The sequence below is a fragment of the Antrostomus carolinensis genome, unplaced genomic scaffold (genome assembly GCF_000700745.2).
Source record: "Antrostomus carolinensis isolate BGI_N321 unplaced genomic scaffold, ASM70074v2 scaffold17671, whole genome shotgun sequence".
Taxonomy (NCBI): Eukaryota; Metazoa; Chordata; class Aves; order Caprimulgiformes; family Caprimulgidae; genus Antrostomus; species Antrostomus carolinensis.
Window position 1 is genome coordinate 12,273 of NW_010294978.1, and position 22,086 is coordinate 34,358.

Sequence of the window (22,086 nt, forward strand, 5' to 3'; positions counted from 1 at the left end):
AATTAATGACTTATTTGTCACAGTGAAATGGGAAGAAGCATTTCAGGTGGGCAGTCTTTATGTGAGGATGATTTCTGGGTTCATTGTGTATGAAAACTCTTGTCTATGTTAAAATGGTGAAACTATTAGTGTTTATAAACTCTGTAAGCTAGGAGACATAGGCAAATGGAGGTAGATGTTTTCAAGCCACTAACTGCATTAAAAACTCACATTGTCTTTGCAGGAGGAGAGACTTCAGCATGCAAACCTTCATCTGTTCGGCTTGCACCATCGTTTTCATTCCATGCTGCTGGCCTTCAGATGGCTGGACAGATGTCCCATTCACATCAGCAGTACAGTGATCGTCGGCAGCAGAACATAAACGACCAACAGGTTTCTGCCTTATCGTATGCTGACCAGATTCAGCAACCTCTAACATTAACAAACCAGGTAAGTGGTGGTAAGAAAGTAATTTTAGGTGTAATAATTCTTTCTGTAAATATTATACACCTTATAAATTACAGGATCAGGACATATGTTCATGTGGTTTTGGTTTTTTTTGGTTGTTGTTTGGTTGGTTTTTTGGTTTTTTTTAACCAATTAACTTCTGACTCTTCAAGAATGGGTGGATGAATAAGTTTCTGGAAGTTGTTTTTAAACATCTGATACATATTTATTGTGATTATTCTACTTCTAACATTTTTTTAGATGAGAGGGGAGAAAGATTGTCCAAGTGAAGAGCTGGAGAGTTTAATAATAGCTTTTTTTTTTAGGGCTGTTAGATGTTAGAATTTGATTGCTTTACTACTTGTTCTGATGGACGGTGTTTTAATGCAGAGTCACTGGTTAGTGTACTTGGAATAAAGAGGTTTACACAAAAGACACATTTTATTAAGAGATATACGCTTTTATTTTAAAAAAAAAAGCAAAATCTAAAGCTATGATATCATTAGGGTTTTACTACTACTAATTCACTGCATACTGTTGCAAGGAGGTAAAATGAACACAGGGATTATGATTATGGATGTTCTTGAACTGTCAAGATTGGTGTTTCTTCCTTACTACTTCTGAGTTGCTACAACTACTGAAGTAGCTTCCTAACTAATAGTACTAGGTTGCTGACCACAAGAGCTGGTATTGCCCTGTGTAAGAGAAATCTGCTGCTTTCTTAAAAAGGCAAAGCCCAGCTGTGGAGATGTGAAGGTTTCAAAGCCTAAAATCCAGAAGTCTTGTAAGTCAGAGCTTTGAAATTTGGTGCAGGCTGATGAAGCATGTTCCGCTTAAAGAGGATCAAGAGTAAAGTCTTGCTGCTACCAGATTTGGTTCTGTGTTCAAGATGGCTTCAGTAGAAAAATCTACAGTACCATCAAGAGATGCTCTGTTGGTATTACTCTGTAGGAAGGCACTTATGCAGGAAGAGGGAAGGTTTAGAGAGGATGAGAATGGTCAAACTAACTGCCAGGATTTTGATAGTAGGATTTGGAGATCTGTAATGGCTAAGGGTCCGTGAAGAATGGCGAAGAGAATGGAGCTGGCAAAGGATGTTTTTACTTTCAACAGAGCCGCTCAGTAGGAAGAGTAAATCTGCTCATACATAATAGTATTTAGCTTGAGAAATCTATAAAGGTATTTTATATAACTTTTTTTAGGTTAAAGGTCTCCTAAAACACCCACAATGAGGTTAGTGAATCAGTCTGCCAATTAAGCAAAGTTGCTGTGTTCCTCAAACCTTTCAAGGTATTTATCGAAGCATTGCAATCTGGCATCACATTTGTGAGCTTTAGTGTACGTTAGTGCTCAGCTGTTCATGTTTTCAAACCAAAACACAAAATCAAGGAGCTTTAGAATGTATCAACATCCAGTGCAGTTTGTGTACACAGTGGCTTTCAAATGATAGGTGAATAATAGAAAGCTGAAGAACAGTTTTTGGAGAATAGCCAAGAATTGTTGACCAAAGAATGCAGCCCACTGAGATCAGGATGTAAACGTAGGGAAGAAGCTGTGATTGGCACTGAGGAGTTAGCCATATGAAGAAATGATCAGCTCTGCACCTTGATAATGGCAATCAAGCTGTCTTTGCACCACTAACACTATTTTATAGAATCGGTGTTTTTATTTTTCCATTTCCGTCTTGTTTTTTCTGCGTTGTAGCTTCTGTCTTCCTGCTTTACTGTAATTGCGTTGTTGAAGTCTTTGTAGTCCTCTGCCCAAGCAGCTCAGAATTGTTACTCCTTTATCCTTTGAGAGCTGCTTTCAGCACCTTTGACGGTGGGCAACTTTCTGAAGTTTTCTGACAGCTTGCCTTTTGTGACTCTTTCCTCCTTTGAGTTCTTGTGCTTCTCCCATTAACAAGTCCCATAAAGAGTTGTGCTCACCAGACTCCAGGTTCGTATCAACGTTCTATATGAGCCTCTGCTGGGGAGTCTCAATGGTTTTTTGCCTTTGCACTGCAATGCTGGTTAATCTTATCTGCAAAACCAAATCCAGCTAACGTCTTTATGCTGGTGAGTCAGATCATTTGCTCTAGACCTTGTCTCTGCAAAAAAATTTTCTTGTTCTTTCAATAGCTCTCTTTAATCAGCTCTAGTTCATCTTGATTAAAACGTAACTCTTACTCTTTTTTTCTTCTTATAAAAGCCATGACCCTCTGTTGTTGAAGGCTTTGTGCTATCGTGTATTTCTCCATTGCTGTGGGCTACCATCTTGCCTTTTGCTGCAGGTGTAATCTGCATACCATCTAGGTTTTCATGTCTAAATGATGCATACAGATTCTTTCTTTATGATATTTCTACAGGAATCCTTTTTATTCAAGGTATTGCTTTGAATATGCTGCAACTTGTTTCTCCCTGTCCTTGATAAAAGTAATTCTGTCCCGTATATGTCAATTCTGAAAAACTTTTGGAGAGAACATTTTCTGAACCATCCTTGTGTAGTTGTTTTATTCCTCTGTTGGAATCCCACCCCTAGTTCTTTCTGTTGTTAGGTGCTTGTCTGTTACTAAAGCTTGTAACACTAGACTAACCTTTTAGTAATGGCAAACTCTTCAGTCACATAAGGTGACATACTTCTATATTTTCAAGTAGATACGATTAAGAAGATAATGTTTTTGTCTTGGCAGCAAAAAGGATAGGCTGAATGTCTGTTGTAGAAGTCTCAGGACATTGATCTAATAGCCATAAAAAATAGGAAGAAGAAAAGGTGGCTTTTGGCAGATACAGGAAGTGTTATTCTTAAAGGGTAGATCCTTCTAATGCGATGTTTTGCATCCAGTCAAACAGGTGGGAAGTTAGATCTCAGAGCTTCAGTTTCCCAGCATTTCACAGAATGGTTGGGGTTGGAAGGGACCTCAGGAGATCATCTAGTTGAACCCCCCTGCCAAAGTAGGTTCACCTAGAGTAAGTTGCACAGGGCTACATCCAGGTGGGTTTTGAGCATCTCCAGAGATGGAGACTCCACAGCCTCTCTGGGCAGCCTGTTCCAGTGCTCTGTCACCCTCACAGTAAAGAAGTTTTTCCTTAAGTTTGTCTGGAACTTTCAGTGTTCCAGTTTTGCCCATTGCCCCTTGTCCTCACTGGGCACGACTGAAAAGAGCCCGGCCCCATCCATTTGGCCCCCACACTTCAGGTATTTGTAGACATTGATAAGATCCCCTCTCAGTCTTCTCTTCTCCAGGCTGAGGAGTCCCAGCTCTCTCAGCCTCTCCTCATAGGGGAGATGCTCCAGGCCCCTAATTCCCTAATGCAGCAGTAGTCACCACCAGCATCGATCTGACCACTGGGTCAGCTTTGGTGCTGGGGTTTCAACAGCCTAAAAGTGGCCCATCTGGGTGCGAGCGGCCAGCAGCTGATGAACAGCGAGTCGCCAGCCCCTTTGCTCCCGGGGCGGTTCAGTAGGCAGCTGGGTGAAGGAGGCGGGAATCTCCGCGGGTCCCCGGCGGTGGTGCCGGGACCGCCAGGCAGCCTCTTTCCCGAGCTCCAGCCACCATCTGCCGGCCGGGTGCCGCACTGCACCGCCTGCACCGGGGGAAACCGTCTCTGCTGGGTTCGAACCGCTGCCCCCCGCTCTCCCTAACAGGCCTTCGTTTCCATAAACTCGCGCTACCAAATAGTTTGTGGAGCAGCTTGGCACATCTCTGAGTGACTCTTTCATTGAAGGAATTGAGAATGCAACTGTTACAAAGGTTACTTTTTTGATTGCTGCACTCGCTGAACTTTGTAAACAAGAGTATTTTGTCCAAATCCAGACAAAATTGACATGCTTGAAAATACAACCCAGGAGGAAGTCTCAGCTTTTGGGATGCTGAAGTTTTACAGAAATAATAGACAGCAAGGAGTTCCTATCTGAAATGTCTTCAGGCTGCAGCAGGCTACCTAAGGCTACTGCTTGTCAGTTGCTAAGAGTAGCTGTCAAGTTTTGGCATGTAGAACAGTAGCACTTTCTGTAAATGATGTCATTTTGATAAATAGCAAAGTTGATCTTCCTTATGTTTTTTCAGGTTATTTTTGTGTCTTTCTTTTTACTGAGGATTGACTCCTTTTTTTGAGGAGTATTGTCTTGTTCAAGTTCCTGTAATGATTTTCATTCATAACCAAATAATGGGAAAGCTTGACCTTGAAAGTTAATTTATTGGTTTTATTCCTGTTCTGTCCTGCTTGTTTTTTGATTTGTAATGCTTTACAGACCATATTCTGGTATTTTATGAATCATTTGCAGTTGCAGACTAAAGGTTAGGAAACAGTAATGACAATTTATATTAAAGTTATATAAATTATATGTATTTATATTATATATTACCCTTAAAACATTACTTACATGACCTTTTCTTGCACCTATTGCTTTACGGTTATGGTGGGTAAAACTTACCCATCTCATCCCTGGCGATGTACAAATAACAGGAAGATACTTCAAAGCCAACCAGATTGCTTTGTTTTCCACTTGTTTATGAGGTTTTAAATTACAGTTGAAAAATTCCAGCTTTTTCCTTTTTTAATGTTTTTTTTTCTTCAGTAGCTGGGTTTAAGGCTTTTGTTTCCCCGAAAACTGCTGGATTATAAGGGTTTGCATTAAATCTGGGATTCACCAAGTGCAGGACAGATTCCTGCTCTTGGTTGTGTGGTCTTACCTCTCTAGCGAGTGCCAGAGCCAGCTTCAGGAAAGCAGTAAGAGCTTGTGGCCCTGAGTGAATAGATCTGTGGGACCTTTCTCTTGTAGCAGTAACAAACAGTAATATTTCTTTGTCCAGTTTCAACTGGCTGCATCTTGAGAGTTCAACAAAGCCTGATGTGAATATAAGATAAGAGCTTAAAAGTTCTCACAACTTCAAACAAGCATTTCTCTTGTGCTGTGCTGATGTTTATCTTCATCATGGATACTGAGATTGCCTGAAACTTTCTTCAGCTGAGTACAAAAGATTAGACAATTGATTTACCTGATGACGAAGTGGAGGTGAGGTTCCTGGGCAGATTTTGGTAACAAATTCCAACAGTTTAGCTTTCACAAAGCAAAATTCAAAGGTCAGCCTGACTGCTAAACATCTTTCTCTCTCTATCTAAGGTCACTTATCACCTGCAAAATTCTAGGTTTTACTGACCAGATATTGGCCAGAGATTTTATTGATTGCAACTAGATCATTGCAGAGTTAATGTGTTCTATCAAGCAGTAGGAAATCCTTAGTTCAGTTACTTCAGCTACCTAATCAGCAACATAATTAGTGATGGTCAGACTTCACCAGACTTTGTAATGAATGTGAGCATGCAGTTCGTTTCAGTGAAAACATTTATTTCACTTTCTATCTCTCTCAGACATTTTTCAGGAAAATATGTTTATGCTCTGACAACAAGAACTTTACAGTGGAGTTTTTAATTCGCTCTTTTATTCCCTCTGCTCCCCACTTTTTTATTATTATTTTTGTTGGTTTTGTTTGTTTGTTGTTTTTGTGTGTGTGCGTGGGTGGGTTTTTTGTGTGTGGGCTGTTGGGGTTTTTTTAATGGTTGGGCTAAATCAGGCAGGATAAAGTCATGGCAGAGGACCCTTCTTTCCTTGCTGGTTTATTTATTTATTTAACTTTAAACTTACCTGTTTCTTACTATTCCTTTTATTCAGCAAACTTATTTATTTGGAGAAGGAAGCCAGAACAGGAGGGAAATACTTACAGAACACAAGTCAATGATGAAAGGAATTAGACTGAAATTCTGTCCATACCTGCATGTAATTCTGGTTCTGAGTACAGTCAGTTTGAAGAATGCTCTTGGATTTCTCTTGGTTTTTTTTTCTGGCACGTATCTTTTTTCTCTTTAGTAATTTTTCTAAAAATCAGAAGTTTACTTTGTTTTATGGTGTGTTACTGTGACTTGTGGTTATAGCAATTAAACATCTGTTTTGTTGACCCTCTGGAGACACCATCTATTATGTGGCTGCCTGCCACGATACAGGATTAGCATTGACTTGCCATCCTACATTATTGTGATGCAAGAAGGGTTTTGAAGAGCAAGTGGCGTAGAAGATGCCTGGTCCATTCAGTTCTTTAATATGGGAGTCTATTAAAGAGGTCATTACAGCTGGAATTCTTGTTAAAAGTTGCCCTTATATTATAAAATCTTCGTTATTTATTCTGTTTGTAGAATGGAACATACACTATAAGCTAGCAGAATTTATCTCTTTTTATTTCTTTCTTTGTTAATGAATGTGGATGCTGATGGATCTTTCTTTTCTTAAAAAAAAAAAATAAAAAATCAGAATTAAAGCATTCCATTAACAGGATATATGTATCTGCTCAGAATTTCCCATAATCAAAATAAAATTCATTTAGTAAGGAGCAGTGCCATCTGTTTTTTAGATAACAAAGCATATGTCCAAAGAGAGAGAAATGTTATCTCTTCCTTCCTTCATTAAACCTCAAAGACTATGCTAGTTAAAATAACATACCTGAGTTAAAAGTCATAGTTCCCTTAAAACATTTTTTTGTCTCAAATGTATTGAGTACATGTAAGTGGGGCTCTTGGTTGCCTTTTTTGTGTTTATTTGGCTCTTCTTAGTTTAGACTAGTTACAGGTTGCTTTTCAGCACTGTCCTGTGTGTTTGGTTAACAGATAAGAAAATAAAATAATCAGTTCCTTACTTGTAATGTAATTTTCATCATGGTACCATCCCAAATAGCTGTAATGTTTCCATTGAGGCATAAGCATAGACCAGTCAGAATGTGATGGGTATTTACTAACATATAAAATTGTAATGAAAGTAGTTTTTTGTCTCAGTCTTGAAATATGTGTCCTATCTTTAGGAAGATACGTGGTTGCAGTGTTGCTGTCTGGCCACCAGATAGAGACTGAAGCTTGTGCAATAGGATTTTTCTTTTTCTTTCTCGCCCACCCCCCGCCCTTTTTCTTTTCTGGTTGAGCATTCTTTGAAGCCAAGAGGGAAATCAGTATAACCCCATGATAAAGAATTTGAGAGTGTTACTGTATAACATGGCTAATGACCACCTTGTTCCATAGTCTTCCATCATCAGGAAGAAGGGAGCAGGAGTCTCCAAAAGGATCTTGGAGAAAGAAGAGAATGTTACAAATGTTACAAACTTTATGAACTCAAGAGAGCAAAACCAGTACCTGTTAAAAAGTTCGTACAGGTTAAAGTGAGTCCTCAGAAATGTGTGTCTCTCTAAATGCACAATTAAAAGCACAGTTTTCAAATAAGGCACTGGCTGCAGGCAATGTAGGGATACCCTGCAGAATTTTAATTATTTATGATTAGGGGACAGCAACAATTTTTTTTAATTTTTTTTCTTAACCAGGCTGGTTATTTCAGAGTTGAAATTAGAAGGTTTTTGTTTGTTTGTTTGTTTTTTTTAAGAAAGCAAACAAATTTGACAGAAAAAATAGAAAATAAACATAAATAAACATAAATACTTGGCCTACAAATTCCATTTTCAAATTAGAGCAACCTTATGTCTGAGTAGTTGGTCTGAACTGTGGAGTTCTTCCACACTGAGACTCTTTCTTCAAAACTCGTAACCTGCATAATGGACACCCTGTGCTGGTCATGGCAGCCTAGGGCAGAGGCTGGTCCCCGCCGTGTTTGTGCACCGCAGCATGGTTTCTTTACCAGCAAAATGTACCGGTGTTTCCATGTCCCAATAATCTCTTTAAATCAGATTAAGAAATTTAAAGGAAATACTTTGTAATAAAAAAAGAATTAAGGAATTAGTTTCATAAACCTGCTTAAGGGAAATAGATGGTGGTGGGCATATCCATGAGTGAATTGACTGGAACAGGCACCTAGGGGATGACTTGTGTTAAAAGTCCTTGAGGGAAGTTTAACTGGATTGCGTTACCTCTGAGAAACATTCCCTAATCAAGAAGACCATCAGTCAGCAGTCTTGTGGGGGTGTACAGATGTTATGTGGGCGTATTTGGAGTGGTGTGCATCAAAGCTTTGAATTGCTGTTTCTCGGGACTCTTCAGCTCCGCTGCATTTTGTACCTGTTGGGAGTCCCAGCGTCACGCAGGTGCACTAAGCAAGTGTCTTGCCTTTCCCCCCCATCCTTAGCTTTCATGTTCGTGCTCTGCCTTCCTCTCACACTCTCCTTTTCCCTCCTATGTGGTCTGTGCCTTCATCAGAAGAGAGCGTGAGCTTAGCTTCTGGTATGGTTGCTTGGGTTCCTGAGTTCAGGTCCAATTTCAGAAGCACAAATTCTCTTTATTGCTTCTGTTTGTAGGAATTTTTGGTCACTTTGACTTTGTTTTTTTTTTTCATTTGGTCATTGAGTAAAAAAACCTGAGACACCACTGTAAGTGCTGTAAGTATTAAGTAATACCATAAAAGATAGAAGAGCAGCTATGCTTTTCCACTTCTTTTATTAGTTCTGCAATACTGATATAAAAATCAGTTTCATTATTTTTGTTGACAGCTTATGTTCTTTCCTCAGCTCTGCAGGAGGCTGCATATCAGTTTAGCTATAGTAGGAGGCAGCAGATGAGATTAAGCACTTGGAAGTGAAGAGAGTTACAAGTGTGAGGGTTATTTGATGGCATGAGATGAGATAATGGGAGATGAGACTTGTAAGGCTGTGTGTGGTGGTGCTCAGTCATCTAACCCTCTTAATAACGAGTAAGGAAGTAGAAGAAGCTTTAACGTAGATGAAACAAGCTTCTCCCCAGTGGAACTGCTTAAACTTGCCCTGTGGTTTCCTGCCCTTGGGAAGAGAGGGAATAGAGAGAGTCAGGCTAGGGGACCAATCACACGAACCTCACCACCGCTCTCCTAGCTCTCCATCTGACGCTCTCGCTGCATGAGACAGAAGTTGCCAGAGCTTGTCTGGTGGTGCAGTTAAATCATTGTCTGCTGAGCAGGTAGTTAGCTTTAGCCAAATTAAATGGTTCCTGACTCAGTTTTTTCTGCCTTCTCTTTACTGTGGGTACTACTCACCTCCAGCTTGCCACTTGAAATTTTATCTTTTCAGGAACTTTATCTTCTGAGATTTCAGAAACATCTTAAGGAGGAGTAGAAGTTGATTGGTAGATCCAGAATTCACGTGGCATATGTGTGCAAAGAAAAAGAGGCACACAAATAATTATCACACATCAAATCTTGTTTCTTCAGGAAACAAATAAAAAATGGCCTGCTGTTGAAGATGGTTTTGTTGTAAATGTAGTAAATTTTAGGAAATACAAATGAAGAACATAACAACCTTTTCAGGGGCGTTCTTTTAAAAGTTTGAAAGTACGTATGGTGTACATGTGTGTGCTTTAGAATTCTTTAGATTTTCTGTAGGTTTCAGATTTAGGTTTAGGCCTGGGTATTGCAAAAGTAGACCTAAGGCTTTTTTATTTGGAATTTAATAGTTTTAATGTGGTAAACGGCCACAGTTCTCCAGTAGTTACTACAATTAGCTTCCGTTTGTGGTGTTAATGCAGCTATGCATTAAATACAATTACAGTTCGTGTATCAGTCATGCAGTAGAGGAGTAATATCAGGAAAAAATCTCTGTTGTCAAAGGAGCTGTATTTTTAACTGAGGGGAAAAACTGTTTATTGGGATTAAGCCTGTTAGGCATAATGGGAGGAGAGGTAGGAATCTTGGTGTGTTAGTTTGATTTGGTTTGTTTTTAATTAAATAAATTAAAAAGTAACTTATCTAAACTGTTATTTTGATTCCCATATTTGTTTTTCTTTTTTAATGCCAGCTTAAAGAAAAAAAATATTGCAATGAAAGAACTCATTTCTGTGAGGAATATCACAATTTGGTGTAGTCTTTATATCAGTGAAGTCCTAGCTTTTTTTTCTAAGTTATGATATGGTCATATTACAGAGGCGGATGCCCCAAACGTTCCGTGATCCGGCCACTGCTCCGTTGAGGAAACTCTCCGTAGATTTGATCAAAACATACAAGCATATTAATGAGGTAATGGCTCCACCTACTTTTATAATGTCTATCAATGTGAATTTTTTGTTTACAATACATTATTAAGTATATTTTCTATGAATAATCTGGTGAAGAGCTAAGAAAAATCAAGCTTTCTCTCTGTTGTTCACATGTCATTTGAGGTCATTGAAGTCATAGTCCTGCTTCTGTCCTGCACATAGGAAATTTTGTACCCTGGAATTCATTTTCTACTGTTTTATAGACAAATGTTGAGGTTTTCTGTTGTGTATAAGGATATATGAGTGGCACAAACACTCTTTTAGCTCATGCTGTAAACCTTTATTAATAAATCTAAGGACTTTTAAGGAAAATAGTAAAGCGTCTTCCCTAAACTATTTAATTAAATATTGTTGGCAAATGTAAAATATAAAAGTTAGGTGGTTAATATAGGAAAGCATCAGTTAGTTTCTAACTCTTTGGCAACTGTCGGGAACGTGAGGGGATTTCTGCAGAGATTACTGACTTCCTTGGAATTCTTCTTTTCCAGTCTTGTGGAAAGAACAACTGATAACTCTTCTTTCCAGGCTACTTACAGTTTTTAATTTTGCTGTGTGTGTAGTGTACCGTGATGTATCTTTTCTTTTTGTACCTATGAACTCTAGGGATTAGAGTTATTTTTATTTAGATCTGCTTTCTGAGTTTTTAAATTACTCATCAAGACTTTGCTTTGGTATAATGACTTGACTTCAAATAGAGTGGTAGCAGGAGAGGATTGTTTGTTTTTTTCCAGTAGTAGAAGTTGCATTTTAAAATCACAGGGTTAGATGTGATGATTATAAAAGCTGATTCTATTCGTTATTGAACTGATGTTCTAAACAGTGCTCTTAAGCAATGTATTTGTTACTTTTAGGTTTACTATGCAAAAAAAAAACGGCGGCATCAACAGGGCCAAGGAGATGATTCCAGTCACAAAAAGGAGAGGAAAGTTTACAATGATGGCTATGATGATGACAACTATGACTATATTGTAAAAAATGGGGAGAAGTGGATGGATCGTTATGAAATTGACTCTTTAATAGGCAAAGGATCCTTTGGACAGGTAATGTATATCAGCTGAGCAACCTGTAATTCACGTGATAATTCACGTGAATCATCTTTGATGTGGTATTTCTGTTTCGTTTTGAAATTAAACTCTTTTTTCTTAATACTGTTATATTGAGCGCCTGCTCAAGACACTCGTAATTTGTGCTGTTTCTTGTTACTACAGATAACATTTGAATAGACTTTAGTATGTAGATCTGGTAAGGCATTTTGCAATGAGCAAATCCTCAGCCTTCTGCTATCAGTTCACATTTTTAGCTGTTTGGCTTGGGTTTTTAAATTAAAACAATAGTCTAGTGCTAGGGATTATCTATTACAAATGTTACTCAGTAACATTTGTTTTGACTGTTCGTAGCTGTAGCCAAGGCTTGAGAAAAAGGCTGGGAGGAAGATGGAGCTTTTCTTTTGTTGTCTTTGTTAGTTTTTCTCAGATTTTGCCAGTCGTTTTACAGTATTGGTTTTGATGACTTGGTAATTGCATTTGGATATAATGTCTGCTTTAGTGAAGCCTCAGTGAAGCTTAGTGGAGCCTTAGTTCTGTTTTGTGACATCACTACAATTAATGTCACACACTCAATTGTGGCTTTATTGTAGTATCAAGAGAAGATATTTAAGAAAATAAATTAATCTGGAAAGAGCAAAAGTTGTAAAAATGTTTTCTCTGAATTCAGAAAGTGAAAAACGTTTAGAAAGCGAGTTTGGAAAACTTGAGAGATTTTACTGATGTATTTGACTTTTCTCTTTAAGGTTGTGAAGGCTTATGATCGAGTGGAACAGGAGTGGGTGGCTATCAAAATAATAAAAAACAAGAAGGCTTTCTTAAATCAAGCCCAGATTGAAGTGCGACTGCTCGAGCTTATGAACAAACATGACACTGAGATGAAGTACTATATAGGTATTTCAATAGTTATTCTTCATTTTTATTTAATCAAATTATGAATATTTTAGATCGTTTTATATAGCGCATATATATATATATATATGCTTCTTGTGCTAAAGAAATTGAACTAATAATACAACTTTAAAAATTATTACTATTATTTAGTGCAAATTTTCCAGTTTGCTTTGCAACCGGACCAGATCCAGAAGAAGAATATATAAAATTATTTGGGATAACAAAAGTTTAACTTTGTAGTATTGAGATTTTTCTTTTTCCAATTAATGATATGAACAGCTGAAGAAGTTGCCATGGAATGGCTTTTCCACACAAGCTGTGGTCTGTGGTAGTTTGCATCTCTTTCACTACTTTTGATATATCTTATGTCAGAACAGTCATGGATAAAAGCATGCATATTTAATGTAAGACAGCAACATACAGTAGTTTTATGGCTAGCTTTATTATTATTTTCTGATCGTTTGTGTATAAAAAAGCTCAAAATTTTGCACAGCAAAACTGAGAGAAGACTTGTGTAAATGTTAAGACTTGCTCATTTATGGCTCAGAAAATATTTTTAAGCTTATAATTTTGATGGTTCCTGTAGATTGGAATGCTGTTCCCTAGACTTATTATTACAGTGCTATTTGAACTTTATAATAATAATGAAATTAAGTCAGCTTGTGTAAAAAGTTTGTTAAATCTTATCTATCCTCTGGAGTCAAGGATTGGGCAAAAAGATGACGGAAGGAAAGGAACAGCATGTTGTAAAGAGACATGGAAAAGTGTGAAAAAGAGTGATTAAGGAAAATGAAACTGGTTTGAAGCATCCTTTAATTTGTAGAGACCGAAATACTATTAGCTATGCTTTTCTTATTTTCATATGTATGTTGGATTACTAATTTTTTTTTCTGTAGTTTAGAAAGAAACCTTTGAAATAATGTTAATATATGTTGTTATTAAATTATCTGATGACTACATTTTACCTTGTTTCATAGAATATTATCTTTAGAATACATTTTATGTATTCATTGTAAAAGTTTTTAAGGTATTTTAAACTTAAATTTATTAATAACATGTTTGCATAAAACAAAAACTAAGCTTGACAGTATAATATGTCAGAAAGATGTTTCAGGAATGTTAGACATGACCAGTTTTAGATTAATACACAGCAAATAAAGGCTCTATAGGGATCATCAAATAAGCTCTTAGAATTTTAAATTTTTATAGAGTCTGTTTGTAACATCAGGTAAAATGAAATGGACCAAAACATCATATAATCTTCCTCTGTGAATTAAGACAGGATGGCTTTATATAGAGAGCAGAGCTGAAACAAAAAAAGGAAAAAAAGTTTTGATAATTTTGAACAGTAGAGAAATAATATATACTGTCTTTGCTTAGGCAGGTGATTTTAGGCTTGTCTTAGACTTGTTTCAAGCTGATTTCCAAATATATTAGGGTATATTTGAATAGTTCCCCCTTTTATTTCACACAGTATTTAATGAACATGATAACATGAGTAAAGATCAAAAACCCCAAATAGATAATGTTTTGAATGGGTATCTTGTTTGCATGCTGAGCAAAAACTGACCATGGAAAACTGAGATCTTCAGGCACTTCACTGGAAAATACAAGTGTAGGAACAGTTACTTGTGAACTTACTTTTGCAACAAGACTTAATTGAAGCATTCAGCATATTAAAATAAGTTGTCTGTAGGACATGGACAATTCACCCTTGCAAAGGCTTTCAGATGCATGATGTTGCAAATAGCTGAATAAGGCTGAAAGCATTGCAAGTGTTACAATATACTGTCTGATGTGAAATGGAGACTTCAGGGAGAACATGGTTAAATACACCGTAGCCTGATTTTTAAAAACATAGTGTTTAACTGCTTACACTCCTATCAGATATCCTCGAGTCCCTTCAGACCTTCTGACTGGTGTCCTTCACATGTAACACAAGTGTAAGAGTACATTAAGGTCTTCAAGTTTTGTGAAAAATGGTGGCAGAGTGGAGGAGAAATGTTCAAATGTCATGTTTTCAGTGAAGGAAAGATATGCAAATTGAGCTCTTACCCAAATTATTTGACCTGTGTGGTGGTTGCAAGTGGTAGTAGCTGGCCAGTAGCATGCTGGTAGTTACAAATCAGTACGAGCAGTTGGTGTTTCTTGCCAAGTTGGCAGGTCCAGCAAGCTTAGGTGGTGTGGGGAGGAATTGGAGTCAATGGTAGGCCCCAAGGACGTGCAGAGATGCTGGTGCTTTCCTGGTGGGAGCATAGTGGAAATATGGCAAAGATGAGAAAATACGAAAGATCTAGACAATGGTGCATTGCAGGAACTGGCATCAGGGTGGAAACAAATGGTATTGGTACAGGTAAGTTGTAAGGGATGCATGAAAAACTGGCTTATGGTAACAGAGGGAAAAAAAAAATCCATAGGACACCAAATAATGACCTTAATTGAAAGCCTGAATTCTCATTATGCTAATATTGGGAAATGTGTTGCTTTTTATCTGAGGGATGAAGTATTTTTCCTATTTCAATTTTCTTTCACTTGGGGCAACCAGCCTGAATGATTGAGAGACAGGTAACCCTGCTTGCCTCTGAACAGATTAATGTGATGAATTTTTCACCTATTTCATGAAAACAAAAAAAAAAGACGATTGGATTGGGACTGAATTGGTTCCTTTCATAAATTGAGATTATGTCTGATTGAAATGAATATAATGCCTTTGGGATGTTGATCAGCTTTATTAATTGAAGTAATCAATAGAAGTCACGGTTTATAAACTGCAGTAGTGTCTTAATATATTTTAAATTAATCTGACAGTCAAATATTTTATCTAGAAACATAAGGGGAATTCGTAATAGAGACTTCAGTCTAACGTGCAGTACCTTTTTTACTGTTGAGAATGTCGCTCTGTGTGCACTTTTTCCCAGTCTGCTTGGACTTGAATACAGTTTTAGCTTTTGGAGCGTGGAAATGAGCTCTTCCCTGAAAACGATCATAAGTGTTGTTGACAAAGATTGTGTTACACCCAGTTTGTGCTTCTTGTCTTTTTTGCTGATATTTTTATTTACTCACAGATGTGTTTGCCTTTGCTAATAGGAGAGTGATAGCTTATTTTGAAAAAATATCTCTTTTATCTTTTGAAACGTTTTTTGGTTAATATAGCTTTACTGAGGTGCACCTGAGGACATTTTGGATGTGTAAAATGTCCCCCTGTACCCTAGGCATGGCAGCAATATTCTGTAAATAACCATAGATCTAGGAAAAAAAAAAAAAGCAACAATTATCTTACCCACAGGTCAACTTCCTACATATTGATGAAAATATTTAAGCATTGTGTTGTAATTAGTATTTAATACTTACCACATAGGATATGTGTTAATTATTTTCTTCCCCTTTTTAAAGTGCATTTGAAACGTCACTTCATGTTCCGAAACCATCTCTGCTTAGTCTTTGAAATGCTGTCCTACAATCTGTATGATCTATTGCGGAACACCAACTTCAGAGGTGTCTCATTGAACCTGACACGAAAATTTGCACAGCAGATGTGCACTGCACTGCTTTTTCTGGCGACTCCTGAACTTAGTATCATTCACTGTGACCTAAAACCTGAGAATATCCTGCTCTGTAACCCCAAACGAAGCGCTATCAAGATTGTTGATTTTGGCAGTTCGTGTCAACTTGGACAGAGGGTGAGTATTAGTAAAAATTCTAATTATGCTACTGTTGGATACATGTGAAAAATTTACTTTTTTTAAGTCATAATACGTAGATAGCTAATTGAAACTTCATTAATGATGACTTAAATTAAATAGTAGCTAATTTTATATAGGTTGTTAGAGATCAACAGTCTGTAGCAGCTTTAAATATGAGTTTTAGTGCCACAGTAGATAAACTTTCACCATAGTGATAGTTTATCTACTATCTTTCATTTCTCTTTGGTTATGTTTCTATGCTGTGGCAATGCAGAATGCATCAGCACTTCATTGTAGAAGTCTGCAGTATTATTAAATAAAATACTCTTATATTATTTTCTTGTTCTGGATGTATTACTCCTTCTGCTTTAGAATGTCCTCTATTTAGTATGACTTGGAGATAAGAAGATATTTGAGGGCCGAGACAGTGCAGTAGCTGGCTCTGAAAGACACTGGTTATGATTAACCCATTTTTAGAAACACTTCAGCAACTGTGGAAAGACTGAATTGAGTTTAGTGGTGATATTGCTATGAGTAAAGATGCATATGTGCAAAGCACTTCCAGGACAAAGGACCAGACTGCTTTCTTTTGGCAGTTCTTCAGATTAGGATAGATCCATACTATTAAATAAATTGTCCAAAATTTTGTAACTGTGTCCTGTTGTTCGTGTATTTTGAAGATGAGTGCAGTTTTTATTTAAACTGTTAGAATCTGTTGAGCATGGCCTATCCAGCATAGCCAATTAGCTGTATATTTGCTTTAAGAAATGATAAAATAACTAAATAACTATAATAACCAAGTAACTATAATAATAATAATAATAATAACAACTAAAATTGCGATAATAACAATAGTAACAATAACTATTAATATATTAAGATCATAAATAATTCTGCTTGGATGCCCAAGCCCGTTTTCTTTAGGAAGAGGTTTGAATTATATTTCTCAAGTGTTTGATTTGTACTGACAATTTGATCACTGAAAAGTTTATCAGCATGGACTGTTCACCTTGTACCTTACAGTCTAGTACAAATAGACTCTTTCCTGATTGAAGTAATTACGTTTAGCTGAGCAAGTGACCACCTCCATTCAGAGTACCATTGCTCTAGTTGTTTGCACTGAAAAAAAATTGTTAGTTACATAAGGAAAGCTTCCATATAGAACTTAGACTTTAGTTTCTTTGAAAAAACAATTTTGTGCTTTCCTGGGTCAGTTGTGCACCTTTTGGCAGTTTTGTGTATAGATTTGTGGATGATTTTTGCTTTGAGAAAGCTGAGTGTTGAAAAAAAACAAACCAACCAACCAAAAAACCTCCCCAAAATATGTAACAATTGCAAAAAAGATGAAGTTTTAGAAGTATGACTAGTAATACTGCAGATGGGATCATTATATGAGGAGAATTAAGAAACTTCATAGACTAACTTCAACAGAAGTCCCCCACTTCTCTTTTGAGGAGTTGGGACTGGCCAGTAGCACCCCATTGCTTTTTCACATAATAAGTTTGGGAAGAGCAGGTCAGAATGTTGTGTATTGCATTGAAAGCAGTGGTGAGATGTGTATTTAGATCAGTAAGAGGACATTTTGCTATAAACTAGAAACTTTTCAGCTTGGGATGAAGAAAGGCATAAGGAGGTGAAATGAGATCTTGATTGTTTAGGTCAATAATAAAATAACTTTGAGATGTTAAGAAGCACAACTACAAAAACCTAGTGTAATTCCTTGTTAAAGTTAACTTAAATAGCGGTGAGGAAATACCAGTACCTTTGTCAAAAGTGATGGATAAAATTGCATGTTACTTAGAGTATAAAGTATGGTTCTTTTAGGTATTTTTTTGTTTGATTGTTTTTGGCTAAGGGTTTTGGAGTGTTTTGGTTTAGGGTTTTGTTTGTTTGTTTATTTGTTTTATTTTTTTAAATATACCTGTGGTTAAGCCAGTCTCCAGGTTTAGCGTCAAGATAGAATTATCTGTCTTGTGAAAGGAGCAGGATGGTTGGGCGTGGAAGGAGGTTGCTTTTTTCCATGCGTTGTTTTCTAGTTCCTGGATTGACCTGATAATTTAGTCTCATTTCATCACATCATAATTGTGGCTTTTGAGCTTTTACTATAGATTTTGTCAGAAGTGTTACATGATTCTGATGTGGCTTGTGGAATAGTTTTTCTTTGAGTGATACCAGACTAAAATTTTGCTGTATGATTAATTGCATGAGATCACACTCGTCAACCCTAAAGTGTAGAATACTTTCATCATGAGTGAATCTGCACCTCTTTCCTTTTTTTTCTTCCTTTTTTTTTTTTGCGAGAGTGTGTGAATGCTAGTGTTTTCTTAAGAAGTAACATTTACGTATTTGTATAAATCTAATGTATAGATACTTTTTAGTATCACTAATACCTTGGCTTTCTCTACACTGAAAATGTAATTCATGGTAGTTCTGTTTTGTAATACAGAATCATAATAGTGTTCTTTGGATGCTGTGTGTTACCTTTAGATGCTTTTATTTCAGATATACCAATATATCCAGAGTCGTTTTTATCGATCACCAGAGGTGCTACTGGGAATGCCTTATGATCTTGCAATTGATATGTGGTCCCTTGGGTGTATTCTAGTTGAGATGCACACTGGAGAGCCTCTTTTTAGTGGGGCAAATGAGGTATGCAGCTATATTACAGTACAAGTAATTTGATTTTTTGGTAGTTGTTCATTCTCATTATGACTTTCATCTGTTTAATTGTAATGCATATATTAGGGAAGTGTGGTAATTCTAAAAGGAATAAATGTCAGTGAGAGCAGTGGCTTTTGTCAGAGCTCTAAATTGCCTGTTAATAATTTTCTGTTTCTACATCCCCCCTTAATCCTTATTCACGAGTTTGTTTAGTACATATTGGATTTTTCTTAAACTCCCAATTAGTTTAGAACTTGTCTGGGTAGTTAATGTTTGCTTCCCATGTGACTATAGAATATCACTCAGTCACACTGCTCAGCTTTCCGTCACATACTCTTCACAAATATTCTTTGTTTGGAACAGGTGGATCAAATGAATAAAATAGTGGAAGTTTTGGGGATACCACCTACCCACATCCTTGACCAAGCACCAAAAGCAAGAAAGTTCTTTGAGAAGTTGCCAGATGGCACTTGGAACTTGAAGAAGACCAAAGATGGAAAAAGGGTAGGTTACAGAACTAGGATGAGAATATGGACTGTCTCTTTAAAAAAAACATATTAAAAATGGTACGATGTTACTTTGCCTTACATGTTGCTGTACTGAAAATGTAGCTTTATTGTTGTTTATTATTGTTCCATGTTGTAAGACAGGTTGATTAAATAACACTTTCCATAGTGTTGAAAAGTTTCTTACTTTTATTTGACTTACTTCCTTTTATGGCATGTTTAAAGTATGCATGTCCAAGGCTTAATATATAACTTGATTTCAAGCAATTTCTGATTTCCCAACAGGAATACAAACCACCCGGAACTCGTAAACTTCACAATATACTGGGAGTTGAAACAGGAGGACCAGGTGGACGTCGTGCTGGAGAATCGGGTCATACTGTAGCTGACTACTTGAAGTTCAAAGACCTCATCTTAAGGATGCTTGATTATGACCCTAAGACACGAATTCAACCTTATTATGCCCTACAGCATAGTTTCTTTAAGAAAACAGCAGATGAAGGTACAAACACAAGTAACAGTGTGTCTACGAGTCCTGCAATGGAGCAGTCGCAGTCTTCAGGAACCACCTCTAGTACATCTTCAAGCTCGGGTAAGATTTTCTCATTAACAGATAACAAAATTATATTTCCTAATCACATAAAAGGAACCTTTCCCAGTTAAGTGTCATCTCTTTTTTTTTGTTGTTAAAAAACCAAATATGTCAGTCTTGCTGATTGAAACAAGTATTTTAATCGACTGGAACAGGTAACTGCTCCATTTAAAAGTAGATGAGCAAAAAAGTGCACGATTATCATAGGTCTTGTATTTTTACCTTGAAGCATTTTAAATATCTTCATGCTGCCATTGTTTTACAGCGTACTGTAAATTTACTGTCTCTTTAGTTATTGTACATGTTATGATTTTATAGGTGGATCTTCTGGAACAAGCAACAGTGGAAGGGCACGGTCAGACCCCACACACCAGCATCGACATAGTGGTGGACACTTCACTGCTGCTGTTCAAGCTATGGACTGTGAAACACACAGCCCACAAGTATGCTTAAGTAGATCTGTGGTCTGTTTGATTTATAGGAATTTTCTGAGAACAGTAAATCCCTAAAACTAATTAATGCTTTCATTTCAGGAATGAAGTGGTTTAGACATAGAACTAGTTGCCAGATTTAGTCTGTGTTTTACTCCCCACTCTTGTATAATCATAGGTACGTTAGTTCAGTCACTTAGGCAAAAGTACTGCAGGTAGCTGTAAAAATTTCCATGGATTCTGCAGAGGTCAAGGTTTTGAATCAGAAGCAATAAAGCAGGTGGAGCTGTCAGTGCTTCATCTTACACAGAGCATAAGCTTCATCTTACACAGAACTATGCATCTTCCAGCCCAGTGAAGAACTAGCTTGTACTTGAGTGGGCTCCTGCTGGAATTCTTACTTCCATTTTATGGAAGGTACTTCACCAACATTATCATTAGCTGAATTAGTGTTTATTCAGTACTGCTCCTTGGAAAGAAGCAACAACTAATTTATTAACTACAAATAATTCAGTAATACTTTCAGTTCAGTACAGAACAGACAAAAGTATAAATTAGTGTACGTTAGCTTGTTTTGTTACTGGAAGAATTAAACTGGAATGTGATAGTGATTTATCATGTGTGCTTCTTTGCAGCTGACAGAAAACAAACTTTCTCCCAAGTAGACAATTTAGTTGATGCAACAAATCGATGTTTAGCTAGATCTCGCTATTTTAATAATCTTCATAATCAACTGTGTTCTTCCAGAGGAGTGAGTAGTACTCCTCTAAAGCTTTTGACGCTATCCAAGATATGAACTACAACATATTCATTTAGCTTAGCATGTTAATTGTATCCAGAGGTCTGAATTGGAGATCAGGGCCTTACCATTCTACATGTTGTACAAATATTATGTTGTTTATTACTACTATTATGTAAAGCTCCTTCTATAATTTTGACAATAAGGTCACATACTGGGCTTACTTAAACTTGTTTGAAAAACGCACGCAGAATATGAGTTCATTTTTTTTTAAGGTATATTTAGACTGCAAGGTTTGTTTAACTTCTTTAAAAGTTACCATGGACCTTAATAACTTGATCTGTCTCATATATTGCAAATGGACAGATTTGATTAAGCACTTTAATTTTTATTTTCCATATTACCATAGGTTCGACAACAGTTTCCTCCTCCAATTGGTTGGACAGCCACTGAAGCTCCTACACAGGTCACTGTTGAAAACCATCCAGTTCAAGAAACCACCTTCCATGTAACCCCTCAACAACAGAATGCATTACATCATCATCACGGAAATAGCTCTCACCACCACCACCACCATCACCACCACCACCACCATCATGGACAGCAAGCCTTGGGTAGCCGGACCAGGCCGAGGGTCTACAATTCTCCAACAAATAGCTCCTCCACCCAGGATTCTATGGAGGTGGGCCACAGTCACCACTCCATGACATCCCTGTCTTCCTCAACTACTTCTTCCTCTACATCTTCCTCCTCTACTGGTAACCAAGGCAATCAGGCCTATCAGAACCGCCCAGTGGCTGCTAATACCTTGGACTTTGGACAAAATGGAGCTATGGACATGAATTTAACAGTCTACTCTAATCCGCGCCAAGAAACTGGCATAGCTGGACATCCAACGTACCAGTTTTCTGCTAATACAGGTCCTGCTCATTACATGACTGAAGGACACCTTGCAATGAGGCAAGGGATTGATAGAGAAGAGTCTCCCATGACAGGAGTTTGTGTTCAGCAAAGTCCTGTGGCTAGCTCGTGACTAAACTGAAACTAAGTTTGTTTCTTGTGTGTTTTTATAGAAGTGGTGTTTTTCCAAAAACAAAGTGCAAAGCTGCTTGAATCAGAAGGAGATAAACTCACTGAACC

At 37.1% G+C, this 22,086-nt stretch overlaps 1 protein-coding gene across 1 annotated transcript; it reads left to right on the top strand.

Moving 5' to 3' along the window:
• Nucleotides 1-219: 219 nt before the first annotated feature.
• DYRK1A (dual specificity tyrosine phosphorylation regulated kinase 1A) lies at nt 220-22,086 on the top strand. Its single transcript, XM_029087438.1, has 10 exons — nt 220-429; nt 10,285-10,377; nt 11,249-11,437; nt 12,187-12,334; nt 15,728-16,014; nt 18,520-18,666; nt 19,042-19,182; nt 19,470-19,776; nt 20,095-20,219; nt 21,356-22,086. Exons 1-10 carry the CDS (start codon nt 301-303, stop codon nt 21,977-21,979), a joined length of 2,190 nt encoding a protein of 729 aa, XP_028943271.1. The 5' UTR covers nt 220-300; the 3' UTR covers nt 21,980-22,086.